At 52.9% G+C, this 27,866-nt stretch overlaps 12 protein-coding genes across 12 annotated transcripts; 5 read left to right on the plus strand and 7 right to left on the minus strand.

The window, feature by feature from the left end:
* Positions 1–144: 144 nt before the first annotated feature.
* Positions 145–1,877, minus strand: M409DRAFT_17357 (glycoside hydrolase family 64 protein; the record flags this gene model as incomplete). Its single annotated transcript, XM_033804030.1, has 7 exons — positions 145–438; positions 494–579; positions 645–898; positions 974–1,013; positions 1,068–1,140; positions 1,193–1,439; positions 1,516–1,877. 7 exons carry the CDS (start codon positions 1,875–1,877, stop codon positions 145–147), a joined length of 1,356 nt encoding a protein of 451 aa, XP_033673006.1.
* Positions 1,878–4,054: 2,177 nt separating this feature from the next.
* M409DRAFT_17358 (uncharacterized protein) lies at positions 4,055–5,548 on the plus strand (the record flags this gene model as incomplete). Its single annotated transcript, XM_033804031.1, has 2 exons — positions 4,055–4,397; positions 4,452–5,548. The coding sequence occupies 2 exons, from the start codon at positions 4,055–4,057 to the stop codon at positions 5,546–5,548; spliced, it is 1,440 nt and encodes a 479-aa protein (XP_033673007.1).
* A 223-nt stretch (positions 5,549–5,771) lies between these two features.
* Positions 5,772–8,461, minus strand: M409DRAFT_49862 (uncharacterized protein; the record flags this gene model as incomplete). The annotated part of the gene is made up of 5 exons (XM_033811367.1): positions 5,772–5,789; positions 5,899–7,057; positions 7,156–7,721; positions 7,990–8,184; positions 8,423–8,461. 5 exons carry the CDS (start codon positions 8,459–8,461, stop codon positions 5,772–5,774), a joined length of 1,977 nt encoding a protein of 658 aa, XP_033673008.1.
* A 493-nt stretch (positions 8,462–8,954) lies between these two features.
* M409DRAFT_62920 (uncharacterized protein) lies at positions 8,955–10,607 on the plus strand (the record flags this gene model as incomplete). Its single annotated transcript, XM_033815363.1, has 2 exons — positions 8,955–9,546; positions 9,598–10,607. The coding sequence occupies 2 exons, from the start codon at positions 8,955–8,957 to the stop codon at positions 10,605–10,607; spliced, it is 1,602 nt and encodes a 533-aa protein (XP_033673009.1).
* Positions 10,608–10,883: 276 nt separating this feature from the next.
* Positions 10,884–11,762, plus strand: M409DRAFT_17361 (uncharacterized protein; the record flags this gene model as incomplete). The annotated part of the gene is made up of 1 exon (XM_033804032.1): positions 10,884–11,762. One exon carries the CDS (start codon positions 10,884–10,886, stop codon positions 11,760–11,762), a length of 879 nt encoding a protein of 292 aa, XP_033673010.1.
* An 837-nt stretch (positions 11,763–12,599) lies between these two features.
* M409DRAFT_17362 (uncharacterized protein) lies at positions 12,600–13,478 on the plus strand (the record flags this gene model as incomplete). Its single annotated transcript, XM_033804033.1, has 2 exons — positions 12,600–12,967; positions 13,022–13,478. The coding sequence occupies 2 exons, from the start codon at positions 12,600–12,602 to the stop codon at positions 13,476–13,478; spliced, it is 825 nt and encodes a 274-aa protein (XP_033673011.1).
* Positions 13,479–13,611: 133 nt separating this feature from the next.
* Positions 13,612–14,731, minus strand: M409DRAFT_62921 (uncharacterized protein; the record flags this gene model as incomplete). The annotated part of the gene is made up of 3 exons (XM_033815364.1): positions 13,612–13,934; positions 13,998–14,389; positions 14,439–14,731. 3 exons carry the CDS (start codon positions 14,729–14,731, stop codon positions 13,612–13,614), a joined length of 1,008 nt encoding a protein of 335 aa, XP_033673012.1.
* Positions 14,732–15,221: 490 nt separating this feature from the next.
* On the minus strand, positions 15,222–16,228 carry M409DRAFT_62922 (glycoside hydrolase family 114 protein; the record flags this gene model as incomplete). Its single annotated transcript, XM_033815365.1, has 3 exons — positions 15,222–15,602; positions 15,656–16,017; positions 16,105–16,228. 3 exons carry the CDS (start codon positions 16,226–16,228, stop codon positions 15,222–15,224), a joined length of 867 nt encoding a protein of 288 aa, XP_033673013.1.
* Positions 16,229–17,125: 897 nt separating this feature from the next.
* M409DRAFT_49867 (uncharacterized protein) lies at positions 17,126–19,070 on the minus strand (the record flags this gene model as incomplete). Its single annotated transcript, XM_033811368.1, has 5 exons — positions 17,126–17,884; positions 17,938–18,172; positions 18,227–18,349; positions 18,399–18,632; positions 18,712–19,070. The coding sequence occupies 5 exons, from the start codon at positions 19,068–19,070 to the stop codon at positions 17,126–17,128; spliced, it is 1,710 nt and encodes a 569-aa protein (XP_033673014.1).
* A 1,477-nt stretch (positions 19,071–20,547) lies between these two features.
* On the plus strand, positions 20,548–21,645 carry M409DRAFT_49868 (uncharacterized protein; the record flags this gene model as incomplete). The annotated part of the gene is made up of 2 exons (XM_033811369.1): positions 20,548–21,078; positions 21,136–21,645. 2 exons carry the CDS (start codon positions 20,548–20,550, stop codon positions 21,643–21,645), a joined length of 1,041 nt encoding a protein of 346 aa, XP_033673015.1.
* A 420-nt stretch (positions 21,646–22,065) lies between these two features.
* Positions 22,066–22,914, minus strand: M409DRAFT_17368 (uncharacterized protein; the record flags this gene model as incomplete). The annotated part of the gene is made up of 1 exon (XM_033804034.1): positions 22,066–22,914. The coding sequence occupies one exon, from the start codon at positions 22,912–22,914 to the stop codon at positions 22,066–22,068; it is 849 nt and encodes a 282-aa protein (XP_033673016.1).
* Positions 22,915–23,527: 613 nt separating this feature from the next.
* M409DRAFT_17369 (uncharacterized protein) lies at positions 23,528–27,256 on the minus strand (the record flags this gene model as incomplete). The annotated part of the gene is made up of 4 exons (XM_033804035.1): positions 23,528–25,239; positions 25,304–25,955; positions 26,424–27,153; positions 27,210–27,256. 4 exons carry the CDS (start codon positions 27,254–27,256, stop codon positions 23,528–23,530), a joined length of 3,141 nt encoding a protein of 1,046 aa, XP_033673017.1.
* Between the last annotated feature and the right edge of the window lie 610 nt (positions 27,257–27,866).

Below are 27,866 nucleotides of genomic sequence, written 5' to 3' on the forward strand. Positions count from 1 at the left end.
TTTCTACATCTCGACGTATCTGGCCTCGTAGATCCAAGGTCCTGCATTCTTCACATTCATCTTTAATGAGCGTTCTTCGTGTCCGAAACGAGCGTCCCAGCCTCAACGCTTTTCCCCCTTACCACACTATTCCATCACTTGCATCTAGGCATACTGGCCAGGAGCATAACCACCCCAGCCAAAACCGCCAATCAGCAGCGTGTCCAAGGCAGCATTCTGTGCGTGTACAGTACCCGACTGGTCCGCAGTACCTGCAGCATTGGTGTCGTCAAACTGGAAAGCATAGCCGATGCCGCTAAAGCTTGCGTTGTGTGCGTAGTATGAATACCAGTCGGTGGGCGTGTTCTGGTAGTACTGGCGGACTGGACCTGCTGGTTGGCTGCCGCTGACGAGAAGCATGGAGCGAACGAAAGCTGAACAGAGGACTGGGACGTTTTGCTGGCTGAGCGTTAGTAAGTACATCGTTTGAAGGCTTTAGGGATGAATGATGTACCTGATGCTGGTTGTTGTACTGGGTGATGTTTCCGAATGGACCGGTGTTGCAGGAGAAGATATCGGCTGTTAAGGGCTTGGGATATCCTGCAAGAGAGAACCAAACATTAGCGTTTATACCAGGCGGAACAGTCTTGGCTAGAAACTCTCACCTTGGTTGTCTCCGTAGCAGTTCAATTGGTTGTTGGTTACACTGTAGCTAGAAGTCCCGGCATTGGTGTACAGCAAGAGGTTGTTTCCGTTCGTGTACTTCGAGTAGACTTGGTTGACGTAAGGCTCATAGTAGCCATTGAAGGCGTTGCCGTTCTTGTTATCGAAACCACGGTAAGTGTTTGGTGAGAGAACACGAACGAGTTGCCCCTTGTTGTTCTTAACGGTTAGTTTGTCCCAAGGCTGGCCGTCCTTGCTGGCCTATGTTGCAAGATTCTTCGACGTCGTGGTCGCGGCGTCAACTTCAAGGCCGTTGGCGCCGCCCACGTACTTTCCCGTAGTGTTATAGATCAGAAAGGTATTTGGGCAGCCTTATGGGAGCCAGTGTTGAGGAAACAGAACTTTGTGGGGGAGAGACTACTCACCTGCGAAGTCAACGGCGCTCGGGTTCATGTACAAATCTCCACCTCCGTTGAAAGTGAATTCAGAGAAACCCCACTGTATACAAATCAGTCGCTGCTGATGTCATTTCTCCTTTGATCTTACGCACAAAGTAGTTGTAGCTTTGGTCGCCAGAAGCGCTGGGAGATGGCATCACTATGGATGCAACTCCATTGGAACCGCCATTCGTGAAGAAGGCCAAAGTTCCGTTTACGACATAGCTGACTCTGCTTCCCGCGATTGCACCAGGTAGGGTGACGTTGAATCCAGCTCCCTTGCTATTGGTTGGAACAGGAATGGTAATGCTGTTCGTGGGGATAGCAGTTTGCTGGTTGGGAGTCGCTTTCGGAATGTACCTGTAGGGTATTAGTTGTCGTCTTGACCATCATGCTCGTGTGTCATTTTCAGGGGCCAGGCAGTTTGGCTACTTACCAGTTTCCATTCTTGTCCACGAAGACCATTGCACCATCGCTCCGTCTGATACCAGAGATGTAAGCATTGATCGTGGTTGAGGCCCCGAACGGAAAGTTGTTGAAATTGAAAACGACACCCTGGCTGTGACGCTCTTCCAGCACACCCCGGTTACGAAGACTGCCAATACTTTCAATTTCTGAGCGAGTGGTACTGCCACCAACAAAATTGATCGGATTGGTGGAGTTGATCGTGTTATCCTTCGAGATCGTCAAAGTGATGCCTTTGTATGGCCCAATGTCAATGGGACCAATGATATCAGCAGCGACATGAATGACAAGGGCGGCCAAAGTAGCCAGGCCAACTTTGAAAAGCGAAGGCATGATGAACGACTGCGAGGGTGGAAGGCTGCTGCTGAGGACTGCTGGGTGCTTGAGATGAGAGAGCAAACCACCCATGGTCGACCCTCCTTTTATGAAACATTTTGCGTGCCTTCACCAGCCTCGGACTGCATCTGATGCCACTCGTAGATACGCCATCATCATCGATTGGTTTCTAATAAGGATTCCAACTCGCCGCCAGTCCTGCACGGTCACCCGCCTAGAAGCAACGGGAGGCTGTGGGCGCTCTCGAAGAAGCCAAAGTGGTCAGTTGACTTCGAAATGGCTGATGAGGTATTTGCACGAGTCTAACCACGTCTGCAATGGCCGAGTCGTTAGCAGTGGTGTCGAGACGGAGAGTGCCAGGTCATACTACTGGACAAAGTCGATGCGCTGGGCTTCTGTGCTCATAACATGGGCATGTTCACCATCATACTCTGATTTGGGAAGGTGACAGAGTGGGAGAGGCTTTCGCAGCCTTCGAGACGGCGAGCGAAGTCTCTCGATCTCGGCTTAGCATCTTTTAGCACCAGCGCTTGGTGGTTGTAGCCAGACTACTCTCTGGCCTCGTGACTTCTTGAATCGACTGTTGGGCTCAGCCTAGAGTATCGTAGTACTGTTGGTGGCGTGAGACGTGTGTGATGCTGCCACATAACTTCAATAGCCTGCTCCTTTGCTGAACCTTCTTCGAGAAGACGGCCTCACGATCTGACAGTCGCAAACTGGAAGGTTAAAAGACGTCTAAACAATGATTAGCGACGTTATATGATGAGAGGGCTGGAGTTCCGAGTAATAGTGATTTTACTCTATCGGGCTCCTCAGACGGATGTGTACGTCCAGACCTCACAAGTTTGTCCAGCGGGTGCATTCCATGAGCCACGGCGTGGCTATAGACAGCCAATCGACGAAATTGTCCGTCCTTCAGTCTAAATCCTGCGTAGTATTAGTTGTTCCATGGATCTCAGGCCACCAGTCTGGGCTCGGTTGTTTGCTACGCGGCGGGAAAGTGTTAGCAACATTTTCTCGATAGACCTTGGTAGCGCTGACCTACTGAATGCATTGTAATGGGCTGCTCCGTCTGATTCCCATGGAGCGGCCCATCATTTTCTAGGTGAGTATGTTGTTGGATAGTGTAAGTCACTCTAGAATATGCGAGAATGTATTGTCCGAGCCGTTCAGCTCACTGAGGATCACTAAGGAAATCGACAGTGATCATCGGAGCCAAGTTGCGGGTAGATGAGAATGCAGCAGCATTCCAGAAGAAATTGAATTTCTTCTATATGACATGTGATCGCAGTCCGCGTTAAACAGGCGTGCCCGCAGTCTATCCAGCAACGACTGGGAGCCATCAGAGAGAACCTGTCAGCGGCCCCTGGAGTTCTTGTAGACGCTTCGGACCTTTGCCCTGAGTGGCCGGGTACCTTGCACTTTGTCTTGCATCGTGGGATGGATCCGCGTCCGTTCAGCTCGTGCATGAAAGCAATGAGGTGCACGCGGTCCAAAAGCTTGTCAACACCTTTTCCATTCTGTTCCGTCGCTGCCCTAAGGAGCACCAACTCGGCGAAACCGACAGAGCTCGTCGGCCAGCGAGTGAGAACCTTGAAGTGTCCGTGTCTGTAAGCTCGCTCGCTTGATGAGCAGTTTCTTATGAAGAGACGCAGGACTTAAGCGAACATGGAGTGTAGAAGTGACGTTGAGGCGGAACGGATTAACAATCCTCCGTGCATGACCGGCTGGCCAATGAGAGTGAGCCTCGAAACGTGGCCCGATTTGGAGCAGAATGGAGGCTCAGCTCCCATGAGACTCTTAAAGAGCATTCCAGGTTGGCTTTCTTGCCAGCGTTACCGTACGTTGTAGAGGGCAAGTCAATCACGTGATGTTATCCCAATTTGGCATGTGGTGTGGATCGGCCCGTCAATTCCGTTCTATCAATAAGGCTAGTACGCTTCTAGCGCGAAGCTTAGACGACTTTACAAATGCTGCTGAGCTCATCGTTCGAGGCCCATACAAGCCCAAAAGCCCCACGACTGACAAAATGGCAATCAAGACAGGACCAACAACAAGTCACAGAACCTTGGAAAGGCCAGAGAGGCACGAGAGCAGAAGCAGCGGATGAGCCTACAACTTCTCAAATACTCGTGCGACAGCTTCAGCACCAGCATCTGACAGTACAGACAACCATGGCCAAAGCATTTGCTAAAGGACCAACTTCCGCATCAAGTAATAAAGCACCCAAAGGACCAACAAGCTTTCAGTTCGTGACCTTCTCCGATGTCGATCAAATGCGAGACGCTACTGCCATTAGCAGCATAAGGCGGCATGCGATGAAGGACATTGGCCGATCGAGACGAAAGCCGAAGAAGACGCGGTTTGTCGAGGTACCCATTGATGTGCTGGTGGATTTCAATGCACCCACAGAGATTGTACCTGCGCCAAAACCGGCAATTGGAGGAGGTGGTGTGCATACGTTTTTTCCGATTCCCGTGGAGCTGGACCAGGTTGGGAAGGCGTTGTTGGCGAACAGTATGTGGCAAGGGCCTCTTATCATGCACCGGGGCTTTGCTGACTAGTTTAAAGTATGGAGAGAAAAGGGCGATTGTCTGTTCAACGCCCATCGAGAGGACTGGTTCTCCGTAGGCCTCGATGATCCCGCTACGTTCAACCAGATTCTAGCCAACTCAGAGCTGCACCTCGAGGCCACCAAGAACCCAGACAAGCTTCCTCGTGAGACGGCTACGTCAGTGCATTACCATCAAATGGCCGTTTCCAATATTAGAAAGCGGATGGCTTTGGGCGAAATCAGCACACATATATTGGGGTGCATAACGGGATTGCTTGTCTACACTGAGATCGCTGGCGCGTATGATCGATGGCTACCACAGCGGAGAGGTCTCCTCAGCATCATCGAATCCTTAGAGGGCGGGCTCGAAGGGATTGAGGTCAACCCACGACTTCGAGCGGCAACATCTTGGGTCGAGCTACGCGGATCATTCAGGCAGGACATCGTTCCAGCGGTGCCACTCCCCAAGAGATGGCTGCAGGTCGCCGAATACCTCCGCGGCTCGACGACCGACTACTGTGCTACCACTAGAGGAGATTTTCAGGACGACGTTCGATGCCCTCTCGTCGGCGTCTATCGCGATTTGACCCGACTAGGCTCGCTCGTAAATGCACATCTAAAGGAAAATCGAGCAGACGAAGCTCGAGGAACAGATATCATCATCTGGACAAACGTTCTAGCCCACAGACTGCTAACCCTTCGACCCTTGGAAAGCGTTTGCGATCTATTCGACAAAACTAGTCGCTGCCTCCTCGAAAGCTGGCGCTTAGCCATGCTTACAGTCATCGGCAGGATCTACGAAACCTACGGCGCTCATCCTCTGAACTCAAGCACGTACGTGCGAAAGCAGCACGAGCTGCTCAGTAAGAACAAGATCGACTGGGAAGGCTTCATGAGAACGAAGCTTTGGATCGTGTATGTCGCTGCTTTGGAGGCGGGCGAGGACACGGCCAAGAGGAGGTGGTTCGTGATGGAACTTGTTACGTCAGCCGCTGATGAGGGGAATCATGATTATGTGGAGTTGGAGGAGAGGATTAGGGGAGTCATGTGGATTCCGGAATTGTTTGAGGCGAGGAAGGAGTCGTTGAAGAGGGATATCGAGAGGACGTCATGAATGACTGGCTATGTGGCGTTGGGATTTGAGCGTTTGAAGCGTAGACATTATTTGGCATTTGTGGATACTTAAGACAGAAGGGCTATGGCTAGCACTACGCCAATCACACTGGCTGAGGTGATTACACGTATCCGGGCTCCATCATTCGCTGTTGTTGGACTTGACACAGTATGGTCCCCTGTCGATGTGGCACTTGGTTCTAGGCCGCCGTTTATGTAGTCTCCTACTCCAGTCGTGGTAGCTGAGTGCCCAAAGCTTGTAGTGATGGATTCATCAACGACGAGTCCATTGCCGTCAGGCAAGATACTAATGCTCTGTCCCTCGAAGGTCGTCTGCTCGCCGTCTCTGACAGTGACCGTTGAACCTCCATCTTTGAAGATGACAGAGCCTGTCTCATCCACAGCAGTAAAAGTGTTGCCGTCTACGGTTACGACCATTTCCGTAGGCGTTGGTGAAGCAGCATTTCCGATTGACACGGTACTTCCGTCGAAAACGATGGCATTGCCACTTGATCCAGCGCTGAAAGTGTGACCGTCGATAATCGTTTGGGAGCCTGCAGGAATTTCAATGGTTGATAACTCATCGACGAGGATGATGGAGCTATCACTCTGGAAAGCGGATAACGTTTGGTCGCCCGCGGTAACCAAAGCTGTTGGAGGTTGAGTGACTTGCGGTACCTGCAGCGTGCTTCCGTCCGCAACAACTGCAGAGCCGCTCAAGCCCGCCGCGATCTCCACATCGCCGAGGGATGAGGTCGAGCCAGGTGGTAATGTGAGGGTGCTGGATCCGCCTGCGACTATGAGTGAAGGCCCGTTCTGGATGACAGTGAATGGTTGCCCGTCGGCTGTGAATACAGCTGGTACTGCCGTGACTACTGGTGCATTCTCACCAACGGGTTGGTAAGTGCTGCTGCCAATGACAAGTCGCGTAGAACCACCACTATCCCGGAGAGCAGCCGGCGTTGGCGAGGCTTCTGATCCAATGTTAAGTGTATGGCCAGGTGTCAAGACTTGTGTGCCAAGTTGGAAATTGCCTTGAGAGTTAGCGGACACAATCGCATTGCCCACATTAAAGACTGGCCCTTGAGTTGCGGCAGGCTGGCCATTTTGGCCATTGCTATTCGGTTGCGAAGCAACTGGCTGGACCTCGGTGGATTTCTGAGCCGCTGCGGCACTGGCAACGATGTCCGGAATGTTGTTCGCAGGCACGCTTTGCTGGTTGTCCGTTTGCTGCCCCTCAGCTACACTTTGTATCAGGTCGGGGATGTTTGGTTGCGGCGGCGCCTGAGTCGACTGCGGTGAGTCTTGATCGTCGTTGGATGGTGAGGATGGCCGTTCGATAGTATCGTCCGTCGGAGTAGGCTGAGGATCGACCATGACTTGCTCTGCAGTATCACCAGGCACTACGATGGCTCTTCCGGTGACAGTATTTAGCACAAAGGCGGTAGTGTGGTCATTAGTTGGGCCACTGATCATCGGCAGTGTGCTCACGCCCTTGGTCTGTGATACACTGTAGTAATAAGATGTAGTGCTCGAGCCGAACCCAGTTGGCACAAACCCGTCGCCTGAACTACCTGTCTGGTACGGTACTGTCCCGCTCGAGCTCACCCAGTTTGTACTGTTCTGGCCCCCCCTTCTACACATTGAGAGGATGTAACATTCCTGCGGGCACCCTCATATCTTTTGGCCTCTCGTCGAAAGTCGACAGTAGTATAGATGGGCCCTGGAGTAATGGTTAGAGGCGCGCAAGTCGCGGGCACCGCCTCGTGAAACTGCTCGGTGATGGTCGGTATCGTGCCTAGGTAGTCCAACAGCTCAGACGGCAGCAGCGAGGCACCGTCCGTGTACGGGTAGATGAAGGACTCCCCCACAGTAGACTCAGGAAGCTTTATGCTTTTTGCGTCGGTGTCCTCTGCGCATGCTCCATTCGATCCAGCTGCTCCCGCGAAGCCCAGGTATTGAATGTAGGTCGTGGGATATGTCAACGTAACGTCACCGACTGTCCAGGTAATGTCATTTGGGCTGTTGAAAGTCGTAGCGTTGGCCAAGTTTGTCGCCGTGATATTATCCCCTACCACGTATATCGTCTCGGTCTGAGTCAAAGTCGAATAGTTGGTGATGTTCGGACCGTTCGAAAAGGTCGTGACATGCGGTATAACGGTTACATTGACTGTCTGAACAGCATAGGCAGTGTACGAATATAGAGTGGTCTCCGTAGCGCCAAAGAAGCAACTTGCGCAAGATGGAGCCGCCGTGATAGATGAGGGCAACGTCATCGTCCTGGCAACGGTTCTTGGACCCTCTGAAGCGAGTGACGAGAGATGAGAAAGGAGAAATTCCTCACAGAATGGGAGAGCCAAGGTGAAACTAGCGACGAGGCATACACTCACAGAGATCCCACATCGCCACGGCCGCTCAGGCAAGCCGTATGGCGACACAGACCGGCCTCATGCGAACAGCAGCAGCTTCGGGGCTGGCCTCGAATGTGGTTTTCTGTCGCTCAGCCCCAGCTGGCACCGGATACAATATGAGATTGTCCAGGTCGAATGGAGAGTGGACTGCGGAATTCTTTGATTCACACCGGTTGGGTTGTCCGGCACGGATACGCGACAGGCGTGCCAAATTCGTGATTTTCAGCTACATTCTGTTGTGCAGGAGCAAGGGTCGAATGGCTTGACAGTGGTGCCTGTCAGCAGCACCTCTTACCCAAAGAACACCGGAGCACGAGCATTCGTAACCGACATGCAATCGTTCGCTTGATCCGGTCCTTGTGCTACACACCCTCAAGACTTGCCAAGGCAGACCTATTTTCAGCTCGCAAGGTTTCTCGCTTTTGCCTTTGAGTACCGTAAGAGACTGAGACAGAAGGCCGTACCAGCGTATGTTCAGCATAGCAGGAAAAGTGATGATGCATTTTGATACTTTCTCTGACGAGGTCCGAGGTTGTTGTGGGTGTGTAGACGAGGGACGCGTCGTGAGCACGAGGTGAAGTCCAGATCCGAGACAACGACTTTTGTCTTTCAGCCTCGTGGACAAAATTACATGCCCCCTGTTCCACGACGTGCATCGCCTTCGTCCTTTTCCGCCAGTCAACGTTCCTCGTCTGCAGGAACTATCGACGCCTGCAGCATGTCGTGCAACTAAAGCTGAGCTGAATGAAGACCTCATGCCATGGCGAATATGGGCGAGGCTCTGCCACAAGCCAATGGAGTTACCGATCCCGTTGGCCCTGGCTGGCCAGCAGATTGCATCGAGATGCACCATTTCTTCGGCTTGTCAGCATGGCTGAATTGTGCTTGAAGGCAGGCGAAGAGAGTCTCCTGTATCCATCGTGCCTTTCACCCCGGCAGACTCGACGAGTGCATTCTTCCAGAGTGCTTTTTTGAGACATTTGGCGACACGGCGTCATGGGCTGGTTGTCTTCTCGCTCGATTCCCGCTCCGTATGTGGTCTCCCCGACATGGCGTTGGGACGGCGATGCGGGAACTTGGTCGACCTTCTTGATTGAAGTAGGAACACCACCTCAGGCTTTTCGTGTTCTTCCTTCCACGTCCAGCTCCGAGGTCTGGGTACCGATTCCGCAAGGATGCGAAGGCATACTTTCTGGTGTGTCCAACTGCGGTGATCTTCGTGGCGTCAATACCTTCGACAACGGCGCCAGTCGAGGATTCGAAACGAACGAGTCTTCAACATGGTCAACGACAGGAATCTATCAGTTAACGGTGGACGACCCAGTCTTCAACTCTACTGACACAGCCCTGTACGGTCGGGACACTGTGACCTTGAGCACCACTACTGGAGGCAACCGTTCAGAAATTGACTCGCAGACGGTTGCTGGCATTTCGAGTGCCAACTACTGGTTGGGTAGCCTTGGGCTGGGCATTTCTGCTGCGAACTTTTCTACCTCAAGTGACAGCAATCCTAGCCTGCTGAGCTCTTTGAAGGATAGCCTGCGCATTCCAAGCTTATCTTTTGGATACACTGCCGGCGCTTATTATGGTAAGATCAGCTATCAATTGCATTGGTCTGCATAGACTGACCTAGCGACAGCAAACGAAGCAGTGGGGAGCCTTGTACTCGGCGGCTACGATGCTTCTCGTTTCACTGCGAGTAATGTCTCTTTCTCACTCGAAGGAACTCACAACTTGAGTCTACAAGTTGCCATGTCCAGCATGCTTGGTATGAATACCTTCAGCGGGACTCGAGCTCTACTTGAGAGCACGGACCCAACGATCTTCACAATCGACTCAAGTGTTGCCGACCTGTGGCTACCTCAAGCCTCCTGCGATCTCTTTGCTGATGCCTTTGGACTCATCTACGATTCGACGACCGACTTATACCTTATCAACGATACTTCGCACAGCCAACTAACGACTCAGGATCCGTCGGTCACTTTCACAATCAGTGACACGACAAACACCACATCAACTCTGAATGTGGTCATGCCCTACTCAGCGTTCGATCTCAACGCGAGCATCCCACTGTACAATACCAGCACCCGGTACTTTCCAATACGCGCTTCCGCAAACGCGTTCCAATACGTGCTTGGTCGAGCCTTCTTGCAGGAAGCCTACATTTTCGTGGACTGGGAAACGAAGTCCTTCACAGTTGGTCAAGCAATCCACCAGAATGCTACCACAGAGATCGTCCCTGTTCTCCCTCCGACGACCAAGTCTGACAGTTCAAATACACCAAGACTGTCACCTGGAGCTATAGCAGGGATCGCAGTTTCCTGCGCTGCTATGGTCATTGGCGCACTGACAATCTTACTTCTGCTGTACCGACGGCGCCAGCGAAAGATACGACATGCGAATAGCCAGAACGACGAGAAACAGGCAGACCTGGACTCCCCAACTACTCAGCTCGTGGAGCCGATGTCTAGCACCATCCACGAGCTCCAAGAAGGCCAGATGAAACACGAACTTGCGGCGAGGCCTATCGTTGAACTTCCAGGCGACACTGTCAAGCGTCATGAACTCGAAAGCATGGAAGGAAAGCTGGAGGCTGACAAAGATTCATCAACACCCAACAAGAAAGGATCGATACACGAACTACCTTGATTGACCACGTAGCGGACTCATAACAAGATAGATACCCCAGATAGTACTCGTATCCGGCTCATCGGCTACTTCCTTGGGAGGTACTGCCGGAGAGATCTTCTAGCCAATGAGCTGTAGCAATTCGACTGTTGATTGCGAAGTACCCGAGATCTTGTCGCCTGGAAAGATGCCGGGAAATCACACAGCATATATATACTGGTCCCATCGCAAAGAAAAGAACATCACCACTAGCATTCGGCTCAAAAGTCCACCTAACAACACATTGTAGGTATAGTCATGGCCTACAATCCTTTCCAGCCGCCGAAGCCCGTGACAACGGTCGGAGGAGTAATTGCACCCAGCTTCGGAAAGCCATGGCTGCTTTATGCTTACCCTTGGATGCCATTTCCGCGCCGAGTCATCATATACCTACGAGAGAAAGGTATCCCAGAGTCTCAGGTCAAAGTCGCCCGTGTCCAGGATCCCAAGTTTGGCAACGAAGTCATAGACACAAGCCTTGCCCCTCGACCAGCAGGAAGTCTTCCAATTTTGGCTGTGCCGTCTCAAGATCAAAGTGCCGACGACAGAGGCTACATATACATTCGTCAGGCCAACGCCATCATGTACTTCTTGGAGGAGTTCTGCAACGACTTTCAATATGGCTTCGCAAAGCCTTACGGGTCGTTCCTCGGCAAGACGCCACTGCAACGTGCAAGGATTGCCGAAGTCATGTCTCTGGCAGAAGAGCTAATGGTAGCTTGGAATCCCGTCAGGACGTTTGGGACTGGTGCGGGACCCGTCTCAATCCCCGAGGCATCAAGAGAAATGCTGCGATGGGTCCGCAGAGCCCTGATGACCGTCGAGCGCTTCTTCAAGGACCGAGACATGACTTTGCTTGAGGGAGGGAAGACTTTACACATCAACATGGCAGACATCGTTCTCTACAACTTTCTGGAGTTCGTGGACGACTGCTACGGAGTTGATATGACCATCGGCTCTGGCGACATGGTGGAGGATGTTTATGGCCGTCAGGTCACAGAGGTCTTTCCGAAGCTAGTGGAATTTTACCAGGCGTTCAAGACGAGGGAAAGTGCGAAGAGGGATGAGGAGAGAGGTGAGGTGGCGCCTGAGTATGCCAAGAGCATGATGTCGAAGTGGGCAGACGGGGTGTTGTGAGGTCAAAATCATCATTACTTGACGACGGAACTTCGCATCTCCGATATCATCTCGTCTGAGAGACGAAGGAAAATATTGGTCAATTCCTCAGGCACACATCTCGTCCCTGAGCCCTAAAGTACAGCATTTCAGCCGCACCGCCAAGCCCTTTAGTCTTCCACTACAACACATTCGAAGCGCCTCAATAACAACGATCGGCACGCTGCGCCTTTTAGTGACACCGAAAATGACTTAGAAGATGTTTGAAGAAGCGACTAGTCTGTGGCAAGTCAGAGGTCAGTTGAACACAGAGACAGCACATCCCCCACTGTGAAGCTACGTTGACCAAGAATCTCTTCACGCAAGATGATAGGGCCTGATGTGCTCATATAAACAAGGCCCGTCGTTTTCAGAGACTGTGTACAGCCGCACCTCCAGCAGCAAAGCACACGAACTACTGCTACAGCAAGTTCGAATCATTCACTCAAGTGCCATAGGGTCCATCTGTCCACGCTATCTTTAACCGCCGCCACGATGGCTTGTTGGTGTCCGCTACCACGCGACAAAGGAACGATTCCAGAGCACTAGTTGGAGAGGCTTGCACGCTTGCCATGCGGCTGATAGGTTGGCCATCTCTCAGCACGGCCATCGAAGGTGAGTAAAAGGTGTCTAGTTCCTGCTCGCTTCTCCAAGCTTCCTTGAACCTATCCCCTGTATACAACAACTTTGGAGCGTTTGACGGCCGTGATCATTCTCTCTGTAATCTGCGACTGGCTCAGATATACCCGTCGACCTCAGTAACACCATCTGGCGAGGTCACAGGCCTACGCGATGAACATGTCTAGCGACAGGGTCAGCATGGCTCGTGAAAGTGACGCACCCGAAGTTGTACCTGGGGCGAGCGATCTCATCCCGGTCCCAAACGAGGCTGATGGCCTACATGCTGTGTCACAAGAAGACTACCCGCGACCGGACGAGTACTCCCGCGCACCAAGCTACTCTGCAGGACATTTCGATCCGCCCAGTGAGAAGAAGGGCGCTCTCGCAGAAGAAGATACACATATGCTAGCAGCCGCATCGAAACCGGGCTCAAGAAAGCGAAGGCGTCTCATCTTGATCATTGCTGGATTGGTGCTGCTTCTCCTCGCGATTGGACTAGGAGTTGGTCTTGGTGTAGGGCTATCACAAAACAGTAAAGACACCAACGAGCAGCAACAATCAACCGCGTGCGTCACCGTGAACTGTCGTATGACTGAAATATAGCTGACCAGTTTGTCCAGACCGAACTCCACAGCAACCCAGACGCCGACCTCAACGACCTCCTCCCCAGTCACAGCCGGCACAACCGGCCTGGCCCAATATTTCTGCACCGACTCCCAAAACACCACCTCCCCCTCCGGTACAACCTACACCCAAACCTGCGGCGAACAATTCCAAGTCGGCCACCCCTCCTACTACAACCAAAACATCACCATGGAGAATCTCGACCACACAACCGTCTACACCTTCTCCGCATGTCTCGAGTCCTGCGATGGCTGGAACGCCGCCAACAACCACCCAGCCTGTCGCGCCGTGACATACTATGCGAATTTGACCGCGCCCGTGAAGATGTGGGGCGGCAATTGCTTTTTGAAGAATGATCGTGGTCAGGGGTATAGGAGCGATCCGGTGGATTATGAGCATACGGTTAGTGCGTGGCAGGGGTGTTTAAATGTTACTTGTTTTGGGACGGATTGATTTTTTTGGGGTGGAGGGGCGTATGGGTACATTTAGGCGAGGATAATATATGATCTATATGTCAAAGTGATTCCGCAGCGTTCAATTACATGGGGAAGTTGGCGGCGGCGGAAGACTCATCTGCATCGTTACGTTAGCAAATCTCTCCCGCACAAGGATGTGGGTACTCACCAGCAATATTATCCCTGATGCTATCCGCCAGACTAACAAATCCATCCTGTCCCAACCTCCTCAACAACTCAATACTCCTCGACCGATCATAAACCGTCAGGTCCCTCTTATCCTCAAACCTCTCATGATCCCTCCACTTCGGATCCTTCTTGGCAAACTCATCAATGATATCGTTGAAGTTATAGTCCCCAGCCATCCCCCAGATCCTCTCACCTTGGACGTCATCAAAGATCGCAGCGGCGAGATGCAGTCTGCCATCGTCCCGGACATCGATGTAATTCATCGCTCCCATGGAGCTGAATAGGGCGAGAGCCTATTCGTTGCCTAAGAAGGAGGCCTTGATTCCACCGCTGGAGGAAGCAGGCTGAGTCGGATGGATCGTCGGTCCGATGTTCATGTTTGGTGCGACTGTGTTGAGGACGAAGTGAGGCTTTTCTTGCTCTACGAATTCAAAGCAGGCTTTCTCTGCGAGCGTCTTGCTGGCACAGTATGTCGTTACGCTTTTCACTGGATCTGGGAGGGTAGCGAAGAGGGTGGGATCTTGGACCAGTCGTACGGCTTCGTCGTTCCATGTGTCTTGGGTGACAGTTATGGGCTTGTCGGTCGTTGTTTGGAGTGCTCCTGAGGAGGAAGTGTAGACCACACGCTTGACGGACGGTGTCTTCGCTGCTGATTTGAGGATCTCTCTGGTTCCGGCCAGGGTGGGTGGGATGACATTCTCCGGGTCCGGGTCGAATGTACTATGCTCGTGAGCCTCCTGTCTACGAAACCTCGGACGCTCGCACTTACATAACAGTCGCAACGTGGATAACCGCCGAGCACCCCTCTACAGCCTTGTCAAATGCCCCAGCATGCTGCATATCCTTGACTTCCACAAGCTCGAATGCGTCTTTGCCGTATTTCTTTTCGAAAGTCTCTACTAGCCACTTGTTTTTCTCCAGCGAACGAGTCGTTCCTCGTACTTTGTAGCCATGCTGGAGAGCCTGGTTGGCACAATGAGATCCAATCAAGCCATTCGCTCCAGTCACTAAGATCGTGGAGCCTTTGGGGAGAGTATTGTAGCTGTTCGATTGTCCAACCATGCTGGGCCGTCAAAAAGTTCTTCTCTTGACACTCAATTAAACTCTCGGGTCCAGTGCTGTGATATATACGTCTGCAGGTGCCCAAGGACGAGCGGACGAAGTGGAAGTTTAGATATCTCCTGCTCCGCTTGTCGTTGTCACGGGATGGTTACGGCGTTTACTCAGCTTTGGGGTCTTGTACCACACATTGCGCGGGCAATGCCTTATTTGAGAGCTGAGGCGGCATGATATTGTCCCGCACTAGCTATGGTGCAAGATCCGATACGGATTCGGGTTAAGCTGTGGGGCTTATGATGAGCGAAGCAGGGCTACATCAGCATGAAATGCACAAAGTCTGTATTGGATGCATAGCTTACCATGATGAGGCTGGGAACGCAGCGAATACCACCGCCCTTTTCTGAAGATATTTGCGAGAAATGATAAAGGAGCGCCTAACCGAATCTTAGTGCTTATATTGATTACACTCGATTGTCCTTCGGCCTGGTCCTCTTCAAGGGCAGGTCTCTGTAAAATCGCCCAAGTCCCTCTGCTTGATCAGCTGCGAGAAGCCCCTGGCATTTGCGTCGCTGCAGGACTCCTTGACGAAGTCTTTCAACGACTCATCTGGCTTGTCATCGGGGTACTCGATGTTGAAGACAGGCTTGTTTGCCTTGATGAAGGGCTGGAATTTGTCACAGTCCTGGTAGAAGACGCACTCTTCTTGCACAGAGAACTGCGAGACGTCCAGAACGCGCTCGAGGATATCTTCGGCGTTCTTCAGCCCGTATGCCATGCCGAGGTCGTGGGCGGCGCCGGCGAGGAATTTGACGTAGTCGACGCCGTCGTCTTCGGTGAGGTCGAAACCTGTGTCGTTGGAGTAGCCGTCGACGTTCTGTCTCAAGAAGTTAGCCCTGCACTGCTCGTGCACTTTAAGACGAGACTCACATCGGCATCGATAGCATCACAACCCTTGTTCTTAGCAGACTGGATCCGCTTCTTGATAACGTCTCTGAGCTGTTGGTTGCGCGTATCGACCCATTTCTCGTTCTCCCACCCCTTCATAACCTTTCCAAGTGCTTCTTTGGGAAAGTCGTCAGCATCCTTGCGGAAGTCCTCCCAGCTTCCAGCCGAGAAGTAGCAGGCGACCGAATGGTTCTTGGCGTGGAAGGCGTCAATGAGTTTCTTGTCAGCCCCCTCCATATCGAAGTCCCATAAGGAACACGCTGGATCATTGGCCTGGTCTACCGATGGCAGACTGATGAGTTGAATGTTCCATGTCGTTCCGGCAGTGGGCTTCACGAAGGCGCCTGTTGTCGAGCTGGGAGTTTGACTGGCCACAGCAACCTGACCGGCAGTCGTAGTTGGGACTGTGCCTATTACTGACACAGACTGACTGCCATGACCTTCCCATGGGACTGGCACGTCGTGGAAGGGAAAGGGGATACCAGCGAAGCCCGGGTTCCAGGAGAAGGCAGGAGCAGCGAATGCCGCGATCGCCAGGAACATTGCCATTGCCATTTTGAGAATCGTGGTGAAAGCCGTCTGTTGCCGATGCGTTCATCTCAACAACTCCTTCCCTTCGGCGACCATCTCTTCTTCATATACTCCTCGACCTTTCCATCAGCCTTGCTCAGCTGTTGTAACCATCCAAACCATATTGCTTTGCAATGAGCATTTTGGTTACTGGACAATGGCAAACTTCGGCCGGATAGACAGGTGGCTGGGGCGCAGTGAGATTGCTTCGAGACCGACCATACCGAAACCGTACACCGAGAATTGCTGCGCTCTAGACTGCACCAGCTGAAGATGCGTACGCAGGCAGGCGCATGCTTATTAGCTCAACAAGTCAGGCGGAGCCAGTACCGTCTGCTACGCTCACCGAAAGCATAAAACCGGGTTTCCAGCTGAAGTGCGTCCAACCAAGGCAAAAAGTGAAACACGAGGTCTATACCATTCTCAATAGGCGATCGTCCCTGTGGAAGTTTCCTCTGGAGTCTTTGTCTGTTCGATGAGCGGCCAATCTCCGAGCTCGAGCTTGTGAGGACTGAGTGGTACTACATGCGGATACCAGGACCCAATTTGACGCCGAGCCACATTGCTATTGTCGACATCGGGCGCTTGGCTCTTCTCAGACACCGACCAAGATGTTGCACCAGGTGTTTCAGTGGGCCCTTGCGGGTGTAAGAGAGTCGTAGGTCGTGGTGTGATGGCTGGTGACGAGAGCGCTTCGATTCTGCTGCCATGAACATTTGGATGTTGGCTGAAGGTCGAACTTTTGTCATTACTTGCGATCTACCTGACTCTGTGGTACGCCGAGAGTGCTTCTAAAGCCCAGCCAACTTCGTAGTCTTCATTCCGTCGTACCAGCATTGAGCAAACTGCTCGGGTATCGAATGCATCCATTTCACATTAACCTTACGCCCATTTGCCCAGGACACCCATCAAAACCATACCAGCGATGAGCGCAGCACCACCACCTAAAGTCTTGAACAGACCACTGTTCAGGAGTTCGCCTCCTTCGATGACCCAGTCTCGAGCCCACATGTCGACCAGGCCGACCCAGATCAAGATACCAGCGGACAATGCGTCCAATGTGCCAAAGGTAATGACAGTGCTCGGGTCGTTACCATTGAAGGAGTTGAGCACACCAATGCCGATGGCCATTCCGATGGGTGTAATGAGTGTGAACGCCACCGCCATGACGAACTTCCACGGGAAGATAGCACCTGGTAGCATGGCAATACGAGCACCAAGCGCCATTCCCTCGAAGAACTGGTGGAATACGATCACGACCAGCAGTGTCCTGTAGAACGAGTCTCCGGATACAACGAGCGTGAGACCGATGAGGATCGAGTGGAAGAGGATACCAGCTTCCATGACCATGACAGAAAGCTTGTTGTTTGGCCCGCCATGGTGATGGTCAACAGCTGCAAAAGCGTTGCGAGGTGACTCCTGAGATGGCGCCGGAGAACCCTTCGTAGTCTCTTGCTGGGATTGGAATGCACTGGATTCAGCGGCCGACTTGGCTGCACGGGAGGCCACGAGACGTAGGCCCAAGTACTCCACAAGAAACGAGAGGAAGAGACCCGCCATGACGATGGCAGATGTCGTCGCCTCATAGTCCAGCGTCCCAATGCATTCGTTGGCAAACATGAGCTGGGCATGGGTGTACAACTTTCATGGCAAGTCAGCAACATGGAGAAACTAGGTGGCTTGCGTTGACTTACATGTACGAAGCCAGTCGAGATGATGACACCGGTACCGAATTGCTTGACCACCATCAAGATGTGTCCACCCCAAGCGCCCAATGGTAGCTTGTTGAGCAAAAGCGGAAGGAAGACACCAATGGCACTGGTGACGAGGATCACAAAGAGAGTGCCAACACGAAGACCAACGTTGTAATCGCGTGTGCGGAGGCCACAATCCCGGGTCCCTTCTTCTTCGCCGGCTCCAACACAGTGTCTGTATTGAACATGTCAGTGAATGTCGGCAGCACAACATGTTCATCAGACGTACTCAACACCAGCGTGGAAATGACAGTGCTGATTCTCCGAAGGCTCGCCAGTAGAGGCAGCAGACCCCTCCTCTTCACCCTCGGCGCTCACAAAGACTTCCTCACCAGCGGGATCGAGGCAGTACCTATGGAATGTTAGGATCTTGCGCATCGATGCGACAGCTAGGAACTTACATCTCAGTCCCATGAGAATGACAACCGGTGTATTGTGCAGGCGGTTCGCCGGTTACAGTGGCTTCCACAAGAACTTCCGCGCCTGCTCCATTGATGCAGTAAATGTCGGTCTCGTGGCTATGGCACCCGGTAACTGCAGTGGTTTGACCTTCGTCAGAGGTACCCGTGGCTTCGGTTTCAGTGCCGGCCTCAGCAGCGAGCGCCACGTCGTTCCCTTCGGGGTCAACGCAAAACCTGAGCAAAGCATTAGCAACGTGGAAAGGGGCACGCAGGCTCAAGGGGCGAAAAGAGCATTTGCTGGAATTCAACTCACATCTCGCCTCCGTGTGAATGGCAGCCCGTGTAGGCCGCCGGGGGCTCGCCTGTAGGTGTAGCGGATACGAGTACCTCGCTCCCAGCGCCGTTGATACAGTAAACGGCCGTCTCGTGCATATGGCATCCGGTCACAGACTCAGTCTGAGCACTTCCTGCTGCGGGTGCCGTGGTGGTCGCTGCATTGGTAGCCGGTAAGCTGCTGGCATACGTGGCTCTGGCGCTCTCGACTCCATCTGGGCCATAGCAGTATTCAATGGCAGTGCCTGAGGTCGTCTCGTTATGACAGCCGGTGTAGGTGGTTTGAGCGTTGGCAAGAGAAGCCAAAATGGCCGCGAGGAAGGCTGATTTCGACAACATCTTGTTTGCTTGGATCTTCAACTGCCGCCGCGTCCCCTGGCACAACTCGAAGCACGAAAAGGAGGTCTGATATGTGCAGCAGAACACAGCGGCTCAGTAAGACGCACGAACCCGATGGATGAAATAGTCTTCACGACGTGGTAGCCATGTGGATGAAGACGCAGGGATCCCGCTCTGCTACGAGGTGGCATAGCATCGCCGCCGCGCCGAGAAGGTGGGAGAGGACCAAGCAGAACCTTGATGGATGTTTGTGCTTGGCGGCAAGAACAGCGAGCGGCGCACCGCACGTTCTGGGCGATGCCAAGTTGCAAATTTTGCGTGAAAATGCGCAGCAGTGGCGGGGAGAGGTGCAGAGGGTGAAAGTTCATAGGGCGGTGCGGCGTGGGAGGGCGAAGGTTCGAGGTGTCCATCAAGGTGCAACTTGGCTCGCTTTGCTTGGCTCCCATAGCTTCTAGGCACATATCTTGGTATGGCATGTCTGCTCCGCTCTTTGTGTGACCATCGTTCAGCGTGAAGACTGTGCATTCGCAGATACCCGGTGCCTCTTCGACGTGGAGTGGCGAGACCTTGGCGGACTATACGAGCGCGACAATAGAGGCGAGTTTTCATCAGCAGCCTCGTCTTGGCAGCCTCTCAACGTCACGCCGTGTCTCCATCATAGCGAGACATATTCGGTCGTATAACCTCATAGGATATGGTCAGCTTAGGAAGGTCAACGCTGTTCCCTGCTGAGGCCCTCACATAAGCCCACCATGGCATTGGTCTAGCGCCTTAGCAAGCTTGTCTCCCATGAGACTTGAGGCTCAAATGAAGAGACGGACAGGTCGACCAATGTATGCTGTAATCCTGTCACCGGAACTCGGATACTGGCTTCTTTTCGGCTTGGCCTGCGACAATGGCAGTGAGAGGAGGTAGAGGCAAGGAGGACCGAGAAGAGCAACGCCAGGAAGACCGGGTAAGACCTGACCTTCACAAACTCATAACTCCAACTCCCCCACGCCCCATTTTCCATTACGGTATGGGAACCAGCCTGGGTGAACAGATGTTCATGCCGCACCTAGCATCCAGAACCAGGACACTACGGTGCCGGTGCCGAGAAATCGGGTCGACATTGGCACTGCAACCACAAAACGTCACTAGGCAGGCCCAATATCCCGATTCGTAGACTTCGAATCGGTGCAACCGAACCGAAAAATCTCTTTCCCTCGCCATAGACATTGATGGACAATTGCCAAGTATCATGGTGGCGAGGATTCTTTCGTGCATTGCTTCATTAGGCAAAATGCATGTCTTGGAACATGGCCATCGACGGCGTCGGCCTCCCACGTGGCGTTGAGCTCGCCTCACCGGCCGGTCGATGTTGTTGATACGAAGGCAGGTAGCTTTGGTATAAGAAGTAGGGTCCCTGTCCTCTGTGTTAGGTTGTCATCTTGCATCCTCAAATTTTCCTGGCCCCGACTCTTACCAGATTGCCAAGATGTACACCATCCCAGCCGTCCTCCTCTCTGCTCTCGCCGCAGTCTCTGCCGCCCCAACTCCCGTGGAGGAGAAGCGACAAGCACCCTTCGAGGTGACTGAGCAAGCACCATGGAACTCCGGCGCCGTCACCCAGTGGCGAGTCCACTCCAGCTGTAACTCCTCCGAGGCATACCAGATCAGACAAGGTCTCGATGAGGCCGTTGAGCTCGCCAGCCATGCCAAAGCCCACATCAACCGCTGGGGCAACAGCAGCGAGATCTACCAGAAGTACTTCGGTGGCAACCCCACGGTCGAGGCTGTTGGATCTCTGGATGTCATTATCAACGGCGACAGGTCTGGTGCTCTCTTCCGCTGTGATGACCCTGACCAGAACTGCGTGAACATGCCAGATTGGGCGGGCCATTGGCGTGGCAACAATGCATCTGACGAGACGGTCATTTGCCCAACCTCGTACGAGATTCGCCGGCCGCTCGCAGGTGTCTGCGGCTTGGGATGGAATGTCAGGCAAGGAGGACGGACTGTGTACTGGGTAAGTGATGTCGTCCAGAAACTCCATCAATGTCCTCGCAATGACTAACGTTAGCAGGGCTCTGACCTTATGCACCGTCTCTGGCACATGCCCGCATTCGGCCAAGGCTACGTTGACCACTACGCGGAGGACTACGACTCCATCCTCGAGGCTGCCTCAGCGAACAGCCCGAACGCAACTAAGGACTCGTACGGTCTGATCTACTTCGCCCTCGAGGCCTTCGCGCACGATGTCATCTACCCAGGAACAGGCTGCCCGGGCCCAGCGGGCGAACTTCCAGCATCTTCATCGCCTGCAGCTGCCGCCAGCGCGACCTCTTCAGCAGCTTCCAGTGCATCAGCCCCTGCCGTGACCTCTGCAAGCACCGCTGCAGTGTCTGCTTCAGCCACTGCGGTCGCCGAGAACTGCCACACACACTCGAATGGCGACGTCCACTGCAGTGAAGCCACGGCAACGGTATCTGAGTCCGCGAGCGCGACAGCTGCGAGTGCAGAGGCCAGTGCGACGGAGAGCGCGAGCGGTGAGAACTGCCATACGCACGCCAACGGCGAGCTTCACTGCGTGTAATCAGGGTCCATGTCGGTTGCAATTTTGTCTGAATTCACGTCTCTCATGCCACGAAGGATAAATGACAACGACTTAATGATGATAAAAAGGGATCGTGATCATGATCGAAAGATATGTTCGGGTGGATCATCCTGCTAGTTGATAGGTCAATACCAGTACCCTTTACAAGCCTCGTAAAATCGTCCTACTCGGCTCGTGTCCTCTGAGAATTCAGCCTGGTCGTTTCTTTGTTGGCATGCGGAGTATCCAAGGCGTTGACGCAGGGTCGATTGGGGAATGATCCGCGGTTGCAACAGAGGCTGTATCACAGTCACCGTGTCTCCGGAGATGGTCGGTCACGATGATCTCTGCCAGAGCGCAATAACGATCGATAGGACGCTCAATGTCGATAGTGGCTTCCTTGCTCCCCTTCTTCACACGCTACAGATTCTCCACCAAAATCCAGTAAGTCTTGGTCGCATTGTAGACCTGGTCTTCGTACAATCCGGTCTTTTCCTCTTCCATCTCTCGAGTGCGCTCATCGTGCGCCTCCCTCAGTTCGCGTATCTCTTTGTCGATCGAATCCATATCATCTCGCAAGTCATCCTCGATTCGTCTCAACCTTTCGGTTCTTTCTTCGTCTTCCAGCTTTGCCGCCTCGTCACGCCTTGCCTCATGCTTGGCCCTCTTTCTCGCCCGTTTTTCTTCGAGGGCAGCGATACTATCGGCCAGCTTCTTGTCTTTCCGTTCGCGCCTAGCTTCAAACTCCTGCTTTGCCTCTCGGAATTCCTCTTCGGCCTTGCGGGCCTTTTCCTCGTGCTTCGCCATCGCTCGGGCTTGTACCCACGCGTTCATTCTATCAATCCGCTTCACCGCAGGCAGAGGAGATGGCACCTCAAAGGAGAGCGGCGCGACCAAGGTTGTGATTGCAGCCATGTGGCGCTCGTACAGACTCATACCCTCCGTCTCGGCCGGTGACAAGGACAGCGGAGCGTCAGGGGCCAGGCCTAGCCTCACTCTCAGTTTCTTCGCGCTGACCACTTCCACCTTCAGATTACGGGGATTGAACAATTCCTTGTTCATCTTCTTGACGAACTTTTTCTCTCTTGTATAACTCAGTAGGCCTTGACTTATCTGAGCCGAAGAGGAAAGACCTGCTGAGACGCCCGTTTGGACACCGAATGACATGTCTGGCACGTATCCGACAATCTCTCCAGCTACATCGATTGCAGTGAGTACGGGTGATGCAGCCGTAAAAGTCTGGTCGATTGTGTCAGGCTTCAGTTGCATCTTCTTCAACGCTTGTGATGGTGAGGGAAGCCCACATTCAGATCGTCCACAAACTGGACAAAGCGTTCTTTGGTAATTCCAAACGACGTTAACACATCGCTATAAGCTCTTGCATAGGGTTTCCCAACCCCCCGATGGACCTGCAGTATTGCCACAGGCTTTTGCAGCCATGGCATATATTGACCTACAGCAGGCGGTTGTGAGGACGCGTTTCGGCTGCTAGTGGTCTGAACGCCATCGCCTACAGAGTCATTCTCTGTAGCGTTTTGGGACATCCGTAGCTCCATTGTAATGCCTTTACGACAGTTTGTCGATACCAGCAGGTTATAGAGATGAAAGATTGATTGAATGGATGCATTTCCAACAGCATCGAAAGCGTGGAGCTACTTCTGCCTGCTGTACACAGTCTGCCAAGTCACGGCAAATGCGAGTGCGAGCGCGACATCGCCACCGCAATACTCATTAGATCATGAAATAAGTCCAGCTGAAGTACGACACATATGATGAAAACCACGCTCTGACCAACGAGCGACAACACCCGGAGCATGCCACGGGCCATTGGCTCGAGAGCATGTCAAGTAGCGAGTACCGACACCCTGCGATGCAATGTCGCTCAAACCCAAGCCCTCTTCTTGTCGTTCTTCAGCTCCTCCAACAGAGCAGTCAGCTTTTTGAGTTGCACTGGCTTTGTCAAGAACATGTCAAATCCACAGGTATATGCTTCACGCTGGGCGTCTGGCGAACCTAGTCCCGTGAGTGCGATTATCGTGGCTGGTTTGAGACCATGTTCATGCTCGTAGGCTCGGATTCGCTTTGTGGCTTCAAAACCGTCGCATATAGGCATGCTGATGTCCATCATGACGACGTTCGGTATTCCTGGGTTTGACGTTGCTGGTTTGGCCAAGTGCGCCTCCCTATAGGCTGCCAGAGCTTCGAGGCCATTCGAGGCAAGATGTCGTGGAAGGCCGCGTTTGCTCGCGTATGTTTTGAGAAGCTGGAGATTTACTGGATTGTCGTCGACTAGGAGCAGGACGAGCTCGTCCTTCGCAGGTGGCACTTCGGGTGACGGTGAAGCTGGTCGCGAAGGTAGCGTGGTGACTCGCGAGGGAAGAATCCGTAATAGTTGGGGGTCTTTGCTTGTTTCATGCGGTTCCGTTGTTGAAACGACTTTCTTCTCCATGTTGCGCTTGGTCATAGAGGCTGTAGCGATGCTGGATTGACGTGTCAGGCAGGATACGATGGCTCTCTCCAGCTTTGTCGGACCGCATGGCTGAGCCAGATATTCTACGATCTGCCCAGCAACGAAAGACATCTTTGACTTGCGTAGCTTGCGCTCGGCCTGTGAGCTTTCGCAGACAACTATAAGCGGCTTTTGACCCAGCGATAATCTGCCGGCGTTGCTCTTCGAGTGTTGAAGTATGTCCATGAGATCTTTTTGCAATATGATGTTCAACTGGGCTTTGGACGATGTCGAAGCACCAGCTCGACAGACCTTCAGACCCAGTTGCCCACATGACTTCTCAATCGCTGCAATGAGCAGTGTGTGCGTCTTGGCTTCGATGGCATCTCGGGTCGAGATCAACGCACGACCGCGAACATTCACGCCGTCTACGACACAGACGGCGTTCCTGCAGAGCTTCTGTAGTGTTGGTTTCGTCCGTGGTGCTACATCTCCTTGGCCGAAAGGGGTCTGCTGCAAAGGGACATAGACCGTGACTCGAGTTCCAACGCCTTGCTCACTTTGAACGTCGATCTTGCCACCGAGTGTTTGGACGATTTTCGCAACCAAGTTCATCCCAAGTCCTATTCCTGATGAAAGGCTGTCTTCTTGCGAGAAGGCCCGGAATAGATGATTTTTGAGGAAGTCCTTGGTCATTCCATTCCCAGAATCCGAAACAGTAAGTACAGCAGCCAGTTGGTCTTCAGAGTTGGGTATAAGGGTGGTTTGGATTCCCACGTGGATCCATCCGCGGCGAGTATATTTCAAGGCGTTGGTAACGATGTTCATGCATATTCGCTTCCAGCCACCAGTGACTATTTGGCATTTCCACTTGCTGGACCCGGGCGAATCAATATCGATCATCACAGACACAGTGTCTTTGCTGCTGCTGTCACGCCCGCTGAGAAAAGAGAACACTGCAGCGTCGATAACTTCTTCGGTTATGGTATCGAGGGCGATGCAGCCGTTGGTCGAACTGATTGGAGTAAGATGCTGGAACTGCTTCTCTTCCAAGGACTTTGCTTCTCGTTGTTTGTTTTCTGGCCTTGACGCAGGTGTGGCTGAAAAGTTGATGCGACTGTACTCTAACAAGTGGTCGATGATATCTTTCGAGTCGGTGGTCAGTTACCATTGATAGCAATGAGTAGGGTTCTGTCGGCTGGGACTGACCTAAAAGCGTCCTTCCACAGGACTCAATCTGCGATACGAGTAGCTCGCTCGCAACGTCCATGCTTTGCTCTTGCTCTTGCAGGCATTCTGTGCTCCCTAGTATACCATGGAGTGGCGAGCGAAGCTCGTGGGATATAGACGACAGAAAGTCCATCTTCGCCTTGTCTGACCTCTCGGCCTCGACACGTTTAGTCTCTGTCATGATCACGTCGCAGAAGGCTGAAATGTAACGGAGCTCACTTTCAACCGACAAGACCCGGAATGGCGAACTCGTCCAGAACATACCGCCAGCAAACCAGCGTCCGCGCACCTGGTCCCACATGCCAACAAAACCAAAGCTGCGAACTCTGGGAAATAACCGTTGGATTTCTTCCGCATGAGCGCGCCTTTCCCAGCGGTCGCGGGTGGCACCAGGTGTGGATGGCTGTCGCCTCGGGTTTGTGGAAGATCCTTCGTTGGCACTGTCAGTCATTTGCTCGCTCTCGAATCCTTGGCCTTCAAAAGTCCAGATTTTCCCACAGGGATATTTTGTCAACAAAGACTCTAGCAGTGCCTCTGTAATGTTCGTTTCAGTGGCATCGAAGGGCATATCGTAGGCGAGAGAGGACCCGAGAACGTAGCACTTATTCGTTGTACTTGTTCCACGATTTGCCTACAGGACAGGGTCATCTGCGATCGAACCAGGGTGAGTTGAATGGCCGTCCGACTCTCTCCCTGGGATAGAATTCCGTGCTTCTCGTAGTCCACCAAATGTGCCAATAGAAGCATCTAGGAAGACCACGCCATCGACCCCAATGGCATCACGAACCTGACGAGCTGCTCTTTCGAATGTCCGTTGAATGGTTGTAGGAATGACTTCGTTTCGTAGATCTTCTACCATGCTACGTGCAACCGAATTCTGGCCACAGTATTCAGTTGTAGGGCAAGATCCCTTTGCGTGTTCATCCTCATCTTCATGCAGAGAAGTTAACTACGTTGAGAAAGGCGGCGAGGAGCTTGAAAGTGTCTCGATATCATCGGGCTGGCGCAGAGCCGAGCACAGTCCTTCGGAAAGTCGTCTGCGTTCCTGTCCCAAATATGACTCCGGCTCGTCTGATAATTCTGTGTCAATCAACCGTACTGAGCATGGATTCATGTGTTGAGTATTCTCCGTGTCTTCGTCTGCTCCTTTGGGCTCTCTAAGGCCAGAAGAGTCTTGAACAAATCTGCCAAGTGCCGTGACCATCCGCGTCTCTCGCTTCTGCTCTGCTTTTGCGCGAACCAGTGTCAGATGAGTCATGATAGTGGCAGAGATATCCCGCATGAACTCCTTTTCAATATCAGTCAGATCTTCCCGCTTGCAATCATCCAGAACGCAGAATGCTCCAATGTTGATGCCTTCAGGGGAGGTGATTGGTACACCAGCATGGAAGCGAGCGTGAGGTGAAGACTGCACGTAAGGTCGCCCACAGAATCGAGTGTCCTCGCTAAGGTCGCTAATGACGTTGACTGGTTTCGACGAACATGCGGGACCCAATGCAGGAGCGACGATGCTGATTGTCTGTTCGCAAACGGAGAAGCCTCGGGGGATGGTAGTGAACCCGAGCCACAAAGGGTCGCCGACGTGGTGGACCTCTTCGCCAGCGAGAGAAAGGGTACGAGTAGCCTCTGCAAGAACAAACGCATGTGTGACATCGAAGAAGAAGAGCATTGCACGCTTGGTACGGAGACGGTAGGCTGCCAATTGACAGAATGCAGTGAGCGCGGTGTCAGGCGATGGACAAGGCTCATGGGCTTCGACTGCGGCGGGATCATTGAGATCGCAATAAGTCGGCACGCTGCCGGAAATGGAAAGAACAGCATCAAGATAGCTTGTCAGGACAGTCAGTCGATAGAAAATGGATCCATGCAAGGGCTTTGTGTGTACCGATGAAAATCGTGCTCGCGCTGGGCTTCGAGGCTTTTGAGAGGCATTTTATCTGCCAGCAAGGTTGACAGGACCCGATATTGTTGTTCCCGCCGATCCAACTCGTAGACTTCTTATCGAAAGATCGGGCCAGTCAAGACCAGGTTGGAGAGCGCCTGACGGAGAAAACAGGCTCTATCGCTCTCCTGCAATAAGCCATGGGTACTACCCGTGGCTTAAAAGTTGGGCTCGCGAGTGCCGCCATAGGGACAGCCGTGGCGCACCGGTGCCGACACGGGACTCCTTTTGTAGCACAGGGTCGAGCCCTTTACAAAAGATGCCGACGCCGCGATCACATCAAGACGGCTAGCCGATGCCACCTACGAGGTGCTTGCGTTTAAATGGTTGTCCTGGTATAACAGCACGCATTGTGGCGTCCAGTAGGCAACTTCGACAGTGCTCATGGTCAGCATGAACGAGAATGAGGGCGAGCAAGCCGGGAGAACCGTGCAGAATGAGCCGGTCAAGGGAGGCGAACTGCGTAACGTGGCTGTTCTTGTAACCAAATCACATTGCTCTTGCATTTCCCTGCGTCAGCTCTTGGTAAAGCATGACCTCTGCAGACCGAATCTCACGACTGGTCTCCCCATGACGTAGGCTGCAACGTTGTGCTGGCGC

This window comes from Zasmidium cellare, assembly GCF_010093935.1.
Source record: "Zasmidium cellare ATCC 36951 unplaced genomic scaffold M409scaffold_3, whole genome shotgun sequence".
Lineage (NCBI taxonomy): Eukaryota > Fungi > Ascomycota > Dothideomycetes > Mycosphaerellales > Mycosphaerellaceae > Zasmidium > Zasmidium cellare.